The 11,511-nt window shown below is 42.7% G+C and overlaps 2 protein-coding genes across 3 annotated transcripts; one reads left to right on the plus strand and one right to left on the minus strand.

The window, feature by feature from the left end:
- Window positions 1-459: 459 nt before the first annotated feature.
- On the minus strand, window positions 460-1,498 carry LOC115749674 (light-harvesting complex-like protein OHP1, chloroplastic). The gene is made up of 3 exons (XM_048282208.1): window positions 1,264-1,498; window positions 1,058-1,180; window positions 460-662 (listed from the first exon to the last, which is right to left on the minus strand). The coding sequence occupies exons 1-3, from the start codon at window positions 1,435-1,437 to the stop codon at window positions 594-596; spliced, it is 366 nt and encodes a 121-aa protein (XP_048138165.1). The 5' UTR covers window positions 1,438-1,498; the 3' UTR covers window positions 460-593.
- Window positions 1,499-4,221: 2,723 nt separating this feature from the next.
- On the plus strand, window positions 4,222-10,739 carry LOC115749671 (L-type lectin-domain containing receptor kinase IV.1-like). 2 transcript variants are annotated; one of them, XM_030686585.2, is made up of 2 exons: window positions 4,222-6,468; window positions 10,521-10,739. In XM_030686585.2, the coding sequence occupies exons 1-2, from the start codon at window positions 4,486-4,488 to the stop codon at window positions 10,599-10,601; spliced, it is 2,064 nt and encodes a 687-aa protein (XP_030542445.2). In that variant the 5' UTR covers window positions 4,222-4,485; the 3' UTR covers window positions 10,602-10,739. The 2 variants fall into 2 exon arrangements, with proteins under 2 accessions (XP_030542445.2, XP_030542446.2); XM_030686586.2 differs by lacking the exon at window positions 4,222-6,468 and having other exon boundaries at window positions 8,331-10,739.
- Window positions 10,740-11,511: the final 772 nt, after the last annotated feature.

Raw genomic sequence — 11,511 nt, forward strand, 5'->3', positions numbered from 1 at the left:
TACCATTTTCTGATGAGCCGATTGTGAACACCAGGAAGGTTAGCCGAAGCATTGTGAGGTCTCAAATTTAGTCCCTTTTAGTTCAACTGCTTATGTGCAATTTGTGCATACAGCTTATAGTTTATTAGCCCTTGCTATTAGCAAGAAATGTCAAATCCGGTTTCCTCTAGGTTTGAAGGCTGATGCTTCCTTTGTTGCGATGTCGATGTGATCAAGTGTTCAGGAAGCGAAACCTGGTAGTGGTTCGTAAAAATTAACTGTAGAACATGCGCCAACCTTCTGTTTCAAAGACATCCAAAATGGCTGTTCATTCAGAAGGATCAAATTCATACTCTTTTTTTATGTTGTTGCTGTATTGTCTTCTTGATGGTCAAAAGAAAAAGGGCGTTAGTGTCATTTGCAAGCAAAATTTATAACCTTTGGAATCAACTATGCAAGCTGTTCAACAAGAAAAGCCAGTGGAGCAGCACAGGGGATACTCGCTAATGCAGCAAGGGTAGAGGCAAGAGAGTTGTCACCAACATGAAGTCTAAACTGTATTTCACTCTCCTCTAAAGAGAGAGATTTCAAAATATGAGGGGAGCTGAAATTTCTCAGAGAGGAAGATCGAGGCCCTTGCCCACGTCCACTCCAATCACCTGAAGAATCCCTTTGTTCACTATCTGACCAAAATCCAGAAAAACCATTGTCAGTCGTGCCAAAAAATGCCATAGCGATTAAGACCGGATATTAATTTTCGATACGCAAAGTAATACTACCGAATCTTGCCGGGTGTTTAGATGTCTCCATGAACATAAACGTCACTTATAAATAGATTTCTGCGGACGAGAGTGCTCCCCAAAAGAACTTGTTGACTCACGTTATGCATAATCGATATCATGAAGATCGAAATGTTCCTAATTAAACATGTTTAAAGCAGCTAAAGAGGACACGTTAGCAAGAGCGAATTTTTATCAATCAATGTAATCTAGCGCCACTAAATTTAGTAACCATAATACCAGAACGCCCTTGAAATAGGAGGAGCCGGAAAATTAAGGTAAACAGAAAGGAGGCTAACCAGTTCGACGATGAATGTCCCGATGAGGCCAATCATGCAAGCTCTGGAGTTCCAAACCTCGGCAGTTGTTGTGAATCCAAGAAATGGAGCCTCGAACTTGGGCTCTACTTTCGGCACTTCCACCTGCGCTTCCAGTAAAGTCCAAAGTGAGCTGAAATTCTAGAGAGAGACAGAGAGAGAGATGATGATGATGATGATGATGGTACCCCAGAGGGAAGTTTGGCAGCTCGGACCCTGAGAGAGAGGGGCTTTCTGGAGGCTTGGTTGGGGCTGTGGAAGGTGAGGAACTGGCTATGGTGGAGGCCTCCATGGAAGCTCTTCGAAGCTCTGGTCGTGGGAACAAGAGAAGAAGCTGAGTGGATGGCAAAAGAAGCAGCCATTTTTCTCTCTCCTTGGGTCCTCCAAGAACTTCTGGTTTGTTGGCCGCTTCCTTTCTCTCTCTCTCTCTCTCTCTCACATCCCCCCCTATTATCTAACAGAAAATGTGGACGATCAGTCCCTGAATGCACACCGATTTCTCCAATGTGGCCCTCACATTCCTAATTTTTCGCAATCGCGTCCCCACATGCGTAAATGTTTCCTACTTAAGTCTTTCGGTCGCCAATTCCGGCAAATCGAGCTCGATGTGTCCGTCAGTCCTCGTCAAATTTTTTTCATATGTTAAAAATTAAAGTCGGTGTCGCCATGGACAATCAATTTGCCCCGACCAAAATGCATATATGACGGTTCGAAAAGCTACTAAACAAATTCTAATTGGGCTTTCGGTTTTGTAGCGCTACTGATTATTTTTACATCAAATTTTTGCCCACAAAATTGGCTTGAGTTTGCCGGGGGTGGAAGATGAAGCGGATCAGAAAAATCTTACAAGCTCAAGATCTAGATTACCTAAATTATCAGTTCGAGGATCATATTAAAAAGTCATTGCTTAGTTCAGCGATTCTAAATATACTCCACCTACCTTGTTACCGCGGCAATTAGCGCAACATGAAAATTGAACGATTTTCTTGATATGTTGCATCATTAATAAAAGTTCATGGCGTGATCATATTGGTCGTTGTATGATTCTGCTGGACTTAAATAAATGAATGCGTGACGTGGAAGCTTGTGAGCGGTAGATTCGCCAATGGATTTGACATGTGACCGTGGGTCCCGACTTGGATAAGGAGATCCAATTGAGAGATGTCCTCAATCTTGGCCCAGGTTTGTGGACCACAAAATCACTAAGCGAAAGTAAAAAGCCATAGAATGAAAGGTTGAAAAGTCTAAGTGGCAGTTGATTAGCCTATTATCATACTAATACATAGACTTTAATTGCTTGTGTGCCAGTCCCTCGAAATTTCATTTCGCCATACATCCGAGGAACAATTGGGAGAAATGAATTCTTTCTTCTAGAAACTAAGCAAAATTTGCACACGTGTGGTTTAAAGGAAAACAGATTACAAAATTAAATCTGTGTGGAGAGAGTGATAAATATGCAAATTTAGTTGGAAAAGATAGTTAAACGGCGGAGAGATGACAAATTTTGAATTGAATTCACTAAGGCTCTGTTTGGCGGTGATTCTGTTCCCAAAAAATGATTCCGATCAAAATCACTTTTTTTGATTACGTTCCCTGGATGATTTTTTGAGAATCAAAACGCGTTTGGTAATCGTTTAAAAATTTTGTTCCTGGAACGAAAACGCGTTTGGTAGCTGCACAAAATTTCCGTTCCCAATTTGTCATTTAAATCAAATAATTATATAATCACATTTGATGGCAAAGAGGGAAAATAATCAAATAGTGATTATGGAGCAAAAAAAAAAAAAAAAAAAAGTAACAAAATTTCCGTTCCCAATTCGTTTGTCGATTTTTCATGAGTATGCAATCGTTTATATTGTTTGAAAAGTAATTCGTATTACATTTACGGAATTTGTCTAAATCATTTATTTGTTATTATTTGCACTCTTGTAATTACACATCGTACAAGCTTACAAGACCCGCAACTCAACTACATTGATTTTTTCTTCACTCGACTCGACAAAATTTTTGTGCGGGTCGAAAAATGGAGAAAAAATGGAGATTTAGTTCGCGACGCGGAGGGTTGGGTCTAGTCTTTAATAATAATAAAACAGATAAAAGTTGAAAAAACATAATAGCAAATAAAAAATACAAACTTAATTAGAATAAAAAATAAAATAGCTAAAAATTTGAAAAACAAAATGTGTATTAGAGGTCCCTTAATATAAAAAATATATTAGATTTAAAAATTTTCTAAAAAATAATTTTTTAAATATAAATATAAATTTAAATTGAATTTAAAAACAGGCTTAAAATTTTACGAAAAAAACTAATTTTTTTTTTAAAAAGGGGGGGAAGGGAAGAATCTGGTGACGAGATTTTTTTTTCAAAATTTTAGCTATTTTCAATCTTAAAATTTTTAATTATTTTTTAATTATTAAATTAAAAATATAAATATTTTTTTATTTCCCCCATTTCTTAAAATTTTTAAATTTTTTTATTAAGTTTTCCTTAAATAAAATTTTTAATTTAAGAAAATTAGTTTTTAGCAATTTTTAAAATTGAATTTTAATTTATTTTAATTTATGTAAAGTTGAAAATCCACTTGGACTTTTTTTTTTAAAATAATACCATTTTATATTAAAAATTTAATTATAAGTATGAGGGATAAGTCATAAGTATATTGTGTAAAAAAGTGATCCCCAAAAGTGTTCCAAAACACCGGAATCATCTTTTTTTTGTTTCTGAAAAGTGGTCCAAAAGTGTTCCCGGGACCAGAATCAAAATCATTTTTTTTTCATTACCAAACAAGTTTCTGATCCTTTTTTGTTTCTGGGAACGGAAACAGAGGATCGGAATCACCGCCAAACAGACCCTAACTCTCTGACATAGGATCTCTCGCACGTGCGCCTCAACACATTGAGTTCCGGGTTAATGTCAGAGATAGGATTTTACGAGGCTTGCCTAATCTTATGTACTAATCCTCTCATTGTCGTAAGAGAGCCATAATGACATTAAACACAAGAGTTAAAATTTGTGGGGACCTTGTCGTTCTATGCATGCTTGTCGTGAGCTTCCTTGGACGTCATTTTTCCACGCCTCGACCTCATGCGCCATCGGTTACTGACTCACCGATGACTCTGGGCAAACCCAAGGCATCGACTGACGTTGACGGAGGCCTTAGTCGACTTTGGGGACTCCCTCAAATGTTTAAACTTTAAATGCCGTGCAGAGACAGGTGAGTCCAGAAGAAATTTAATTTGCTGATGAAGGTCGGAACAATCAGTTACTCCCATGACGGAGGCATAGTATGCCTCGGACTGACCCGTGGATCATACGACTGCGGATTCATTCTGAAGGCCGGTTGTATGTTCGTGAGGGGTGCACAAGTTGGGGCACTGATGATCGAAATTCCCTGAGTTTCGACTCAGATGCTGTGCAAAGTCTTCTGGATCATCATCATAGGAACTTCAAAGCCTCTGGCCATGTTCCTAGCGATTGCTCTGGCGGTTTCTCTCCTGGCAAACACAGCGCCGAGTCGTGAAACCGGCGATTTCGCGTACAGTGGTTTCAAGTCTGCGAATCTTAGCCTCGATGGTTTAGCTGTACTCACCGGCAATGGCCTCCTGAGGTTAACCAACGTGACCAAACAGAAGGTGAGTCATGCCTTCTATCCCGACCCCATTGAATTCAAGAACTCATCCACCGGCGCTGTCCACTCGTTCTCCACCACATTCATCTTCGCTATAGCTCCCGAATATCCACCTCAGGGCGGTCACGGGTTCGCCTTTGTGATAGCTCCTCGTAGAGGAATTCCTGGAGCTCAGCCGAATATTTTTTTGGGCCTCTTCAACGAAACCAACAATGGCAATGCCGCCAACAACATTTTTGCTGTAGAGTTCGACACGGTTCAAAACTACGAATTCCGCGACATCAATGACAATCATGTTGGGATCGATGTGAATGGGCTGACCTCTGTAAAATCTTCCCCGGCTGGATACACTGAAAACAACGTTCAAGGCTTCAAAAACCTGACTCTGATTAGTGGTAAAGCAATGCAAGCTTGGGTGGATTATGATGGTGTGCAGCAACAAATCAGTGTCACATTAGCTCCTATCAATGTCGACAAACCGAGCACTCCCCTTTTGTCTCTGTCCTTCAATCTCTCGCCAATTCTCAAGGAGACCATGTACGTTGGGTTCTCGTCCGCGACCGGCTCGCTCTTAACTTCTCATTATATCCTCGGATGGAGCTTTAAGGTAAATGGACAAGCTCAAAGGCTTGATTTGTCTCAACTTCCTAGATTACCCCATATGAAACGGAAGCAGAAATCCAATCTTCTCACCACTGGACTGCCTTTCATGTGTTTGTTCATTGTGTCCCTTCTAATCTTTGCTGTGGCTTACGCGGTAAGAAAACGAAGGAAATTCGCAGAGGTTCTTGAGGACTGGGAGCGCGACTACAGTCCGCATAGGTTCAAGTACAAAGATCTCTATGTTGCCACAAAGGGGTTCAGAGATCAGGAGCTATTAGGAGCTGGTGGATTTGGTAGGGTTTACAGAGGGGTATTACCCACCTCAAAAACTGAGGTTGCAGTTAAGAGAGTTTCCCATGAATCGAGGCAAGGGATGAGAGAGTTCATTTCGGAAATCATTAGTATCGGTCGGCTGAGTCATCGGAACATCGTAACGCTTCTCGGTTACTGCCGTCGGAAGGGCGAGCTGCTGTTGGTCTATGACTATATGCCAAATGGAAGCCTGGACAAGTACCTCTATAACCAACCAAAGGTGACCCTCAATTGGAGCCAAAGATTTAGAGTGATCAAAGGTGTTGCATATGGCCTCTCTTATCTCCACGAAGGATGGGAACAAGTTGTGATTCACAGGGATATCAAAGCTAGCAACGTCATGCTAGACTCGGAACTAAATGGGAGGTTAGGAGATTTCGGGCTTGCAAAACTATACGATCACGGTACCGATCCCCAAACCACCCATGTGGCGGGAACTCTTGGATATATGGCCCCGGAGAACACTCGAACAGCCAGGGCCACTACTAGCACGGACGTTTTCGCGTTCGGGGCATTTTTGCTCGAGGTTGCCTGCGGAAGAAGACCGGTTGAGGTTCAGGAGGAGGAGGATGTGATATTGGTGGACTGGGTGTTTTCTTGCTGGGATAAGGGTGACATTCTGGAGGCAAGAGATCCGAATCTAGGGACGGACTTTGCGGCGAAGGAGGTGGAACTAGTGTTGCGACTCGGGTTGTTGTGCTCCCAGTCCGAGCCGAATGCGAGACCATGCATGCGTCAAGTAGTGCAGTACTTGGAAGGAGATCTCGCAATGGAGGAGTTATCATCTCTTGGTATTTCCAAAAGTGGATTGGCATTTGCATTTCACGAAGGTTTTCGTGTGTCTGGCTTGTGTTATCCATCTTCCATAGACAAGGCATTTTCTCAGACATCTTCTGTTGCAAACTCTTACTTATCTGGCGGACGATGAGTCTCAAGCTTGGTATATTAAATTGAAAGCATATTTCATAGATCCAATGTAATTACCAAACTAGTGTTCTAACTTCTAATACATCAAGTATTTGTAATTTGCTTTTCTGCAAGTATCTGTGAACTTTAATGTAAGAATCGATGTTTTAACCAATTTCTGTAGGATTTTCTTAAATAGATGTAAGGTACAAGTATTTTCCTAAGTTTAAAGGTTGGGGGCTGAAAAATGCCAAGGTCATTTAATACGACGGTATGAGCACGACACCAAGACAAATTTCATAATTAGTAGGTGCATACGAACAATCAAAGAAAGCCACTGTCTATGAATTGCCGGCTCGTTCGTCAACGTGCGAAGCCTTGTTGACAAGATTTACTCAACTCACCGCTTTAACCTGCTTCCGGTGATAGCTATCATTCTATTGTGAATGGGAGGGTAGAGTACCAAGACATAGGGGTTGGACATCTAGGGATAAAACACTGTTTCGGTGCGGGCCGGGAGAGCCTTAATATAATTACATAGCGTTTTTCTCTTAATAAAAAGGGAAAGAAAAATAAAATATTCAAAATGTATTTACGTGATTTTTTCTGGAATAAAGAAGTAGAATTGGATGAGGGAATAGTATTATTAATATTATAACTCTAGAGTCAATAATTTTATATGAGGAACTATTGAGCTCAATTACTTGCTACCGTTACTTTTCAATTTTCCGTTGAGGTCAGTCATCTTAGACAGCTTGGTAAGCACGGGCCCTTATATATGTGTGTGAAGAGGGTCTCTCAGTTAAGCCATCTAGTGTGCATGAACCACTCATTCCCATTTAATTACGAACCTCGTGCAGCTATTTGTTCTGTTCAATGACATTAAGTAGGAGATGTCGTGGCGAAGGGTAAGATTGTTATAAGAGAGATTGCAATAGCGGAGAACCCGATAGACATGGATGACCAGCCCGTTCCTTCGGTGAAGCTCAAGCTTTGCCGGACCTCGATTGGCCCTTTGTGGAGCACGAACGTTCATCAAAACGTTGGGGGGAGCTGGCATGAATGTTGAGCACTATAGCTACGCTGCGAACATTGAATCAAGGTGAAGAATTGTTGAGTTTTGTGGCTCAATTTCTTGCTGAATTCGTCATTTCAGAGTTAGGATCTAAGCTCAAGAGGATTGGTTGAGTGCGGGCGTCCATCGTTGAGAAAGGACTCCCTAAGGATTCCCGGATCAAAAGCTGGTCGAGCGAGCTGGCCACAATCAGGCCGGATTCCCGCAATCTGCGCCTTGGCCGGGTACTCGGTGGGGAAGTCTTACGGCACGATTCTTCCATTCTTAGGTGTGTTATCTCTCCTATTTAAAATTGAACATGAACATAAGCTGTTTAGAGTGTCTCCTAGGGTTTCCTAGCAAAACTAGGTGAAAGAAGCACGAGTTCTTGTTGAGGATTTTCTGTCTTGGGGTTAAAAAAAAAAGCATTAGAGAGACCGTAGATTTTCGATTGACAATGGATTCTTTTTGGCCTGCTCTCCCCGTGAAGTAGGTACGACACTCGGACCGTGGTGGGCCATATTGTTCTCGTTGATTTTTCTAGTAACAAGTCAGATTTGATTGGCAAGATCTATTAATTTCCTTCTTTATTTCACAGCAGAAAGGTTGGTTTGTGGCAGTGAAACTTCCCCGTAACATCTGGCACTCTGCGTACGCATCCGGTCGCCGACGAGTACCCGAAGGCGACATAACCTTAAACAGGAGTCAATAGTCATGTGTCTGGACACTGACGCTTTACTCTATTTCGGCCGCACACGTGGAAAATGCCGGTGGAGACAGGCAATAATTTAAGACTTTCAGCCAACCACAGAAATGAGCATTCTCAAGACCATTGTCTGGAAAACAATAATAATAGAGGTCGAGGACGACTTGGGTTGCACACCACGTTTCAATACTTACATGATTTAACGGCAGGGTCACTAGCTGAAGTTGCATTAGATTCAATTTTGATCATAGGGGGAGATTCACTCGATATCTTCTCAGTTGTGTATTCAGCTAAATTTCCCCTGCTTCTGGACATGTTCTTCCTGATTGTTCTGGTGGCTTCTCGCCTGGTGAACTTTGCGCTCGCTCAGGACACCAGCAGTTTCACGTACAACGGCTTCCGGTCGGCGAATCTTAGCCTGGATGGTTTAGCCGCATTCACCGGCAATGGCCTCCTCAAGTTAACCAACGCAACCAAACAGAAGCAGAGTCATGCCTTCTACCCTGACCCAATTAAGTTTAAGAGCTCGGCCAATGGATCTGTCTACTCTTTCTCCACGATGTTCGTCTTTGGTATGGTTTACGAGTATCCGCCTCTGGGCGGCTACGGGTTCGCTTTCGTTCTAGCTCCTCGTAGAGAGTTTCCCGGAGCTCTGCCTAGTTATTACTTTGGCCTCTTCAACGAAACCGACAATGGCAATTCCTCGAACCATATTGTTGCAGTAGAATTTGACACAATCCAGAACCATGAGTTCAATGATATCAACGACAACCACGTTGGGATCGACGTCAATGGGCTGACCTCTGTAAAATCTGCCCTGGCAGGATACACCGCAAGTCCAGGTGCGGTCTTCACAAACTTGAGCCTGATGAGTGGTAAAGCAATGCAAGTTTGGGTGCATTACGATGGCTCGCAAAAGCAATTCAATGTCACATTATCTCCTATCGATGTTGAGAAGCCGAAGACTCCCCTCCTATCTCTGTCCATTGATCTCTCGCCGATCATCATGGAGACCATGTACGTTGGTTTCTCGTCCTCAACCGGCTCGTTAGTAACTTCTCATTACATCGTTGGATGGAGCTTTAAGGTAAATGGAGAAGCTCAGGGACTGGTTTTGTCTCAGCTTCCTAGACTACCCCGTGTGAGAAAGGAGGAGAAATCATACCTGCTTACTGTTGGAGTGCCTTTCATGGTGTTGTCTTTTCTGTCAATGCTAATCTTTGCTATGGTTTATCTGATAAGACGAAAGAGAAAATTCGCAGAGGTTCTAGAGGATTGGGAGCGCGACTACGGTCCTCATAGGTTTGAGTACAAAGATCTCTATGTTGCCACGAAGGGGTTCAGAGATCAGGAGCTGTTAGGAGCTGGCGGATTTGGTAGGGTTTATAGAGGGGTGTTACCCACCACAAAAACTGAGATTGCCGTGAAGAGGGTTACTCACGAATCGAGGCAAGGGATGAGAGAGTTCGTTGCAGAGATTATTAGCATCGGCCGACTTCGTCATCGGAACATCGTAACGCTTCTCGGTTACTGCCGTCGAAAGGGTGAGCTGCTGTTGGTCTATGACTACATGCCACATGGAAGCCTAGACAAGTACCTCTATAACCAACCAAAGGTGACCCTCAATTGGAGCCAAAGATTTAGAGTGATCAAAGGTGTTGCATATGGCCTCTCTTATCTCCATGAAGGATGGGAACGAGTTGTGATTCACAGGGATATCAAAGCTAGCAACATCTTGCTAGATTCAGAACTAAATGGGAGGTTAGGAGATTTCGGGCTGGCCAGAATATACGATCATGGCACAGATCCTCAAACCACCCATGTGGTGGGAACTCTTGGATATTTGGCCCCGGAGAACACTCGAACCGCCAGGGCCACTACGAGCACGGATGTTTTTGCATTTGGGGCATTTTTGCTCGAGGTTGCTTGCGGAAGAAGGCCGATTGAGGCTCGGGAGAAGGAGGATGTAATATTGGTGGAGTGGGTGTTTTCGTGCTGGGATAAGGGTGACATTCTAGAGGCAAGAGATCCCAATTTAGGGACAGACTTTGTGGCGAAGGAAGTGGAGCTAGTGTTGAAACTTGGATTGATGTGCTCCAATTCGGAGCGAACAGCGAGACCAAGAATGCGTCACGTAGTGCAGTACCTAGAAGGGGATGTCACAATGCAGGAGTTATCATCTCTTGGTACTTCAACAAGTGGATTGACATTTGCAGGTCATGAAGGTCTTAGCATGTCTTATCCATCTTCCGCAGACAAGGGATTTTCACAGACATCTCCTGTCCCAGACTCTCTCCTCTCTGGTGGAAGATGACTCTTAAGCTTGGTATATTAAATTGAAAGCACGTTTCATAGATCCAATGTAATTACCAAACTAGTGTTCTTATACATCAAGTATTCGTAGTTTGCAACTCTGAGAGTATGTGTGAACTGTAATTTTGGGATGCTATGGATCAACCAATTTCTACAATACGTTCACATGTTCTTGGGAATGTCTGCATTAGCATAATTGCCTTCTTTTTCATAAGGATTAATGTCTGCATTAGCTTAATTGCCTTCTTTTTTATAAGGATCATTACTTGTTTGCTTGAATCCTTGCATGATTTAAAGTTACGGTCCATGTAAATAGAAAATTCAACGAGTTAATGGTGCATGTGTTGTGACCCAAGTCAGGGCACTGACAGCTGAAATTACATTGGATTCAAGTTGATCCTAGGAGATTCAAAGGATATCTTCTGTGTAGTGTATTCAGCGAATTTCTCCAGTTTCTGGAAATGTTCTCCGCGATTGTTCTGGCGGTTTCTTCACTGGCAAACTTTGCACTCGCTTACTGTACCTGCAATTTCAGGTACAATGGTTTCCGGTCGGTGAATCCTAGCCTAGATTGTTTAGCCGCATCATGGGCATTGGCCTCCTAAAGTAAACCAACACAACCATACAGAAATCAGAGTCATGCCTTCTACCCTACCCTAATGAAGTTCAAGAACTCATTCAATGGATCTGTCCACCCGGGGTTCTCGTCCTCAACCAGCTCGTTAGTAACTTCTCATTTCATCCTCGGATGGAGGTTTGATGTAAATGGACAAGCTCAGAGGCTGGCATGAATCCAGGCAAGGAATGAGGCAATTCATTGCGGAGATCGTGAGAACTGGCGGCCTTTGTCGCTGGAACATTGTCACGCTTCTCGGTCACTGCCTCTTCGAAGCGTGAGCTGCTGCGGTTCG

The sequence above is a fragment of the Rhodamnia argentea genome, chromosome 7 (assembly GCF_020921035.1).
Source record: "Rhodamnia argentea isolate NSW1041297 chromosome 7, ASM2092103v1, whole genome shotgun sequence".
NCBI lineage: Eukaryota > Viridiplantae > Streptophyta > Magnoliopsida > Myrtales > Myrtaceae > Rhodamnia > Rhodamnia argentea.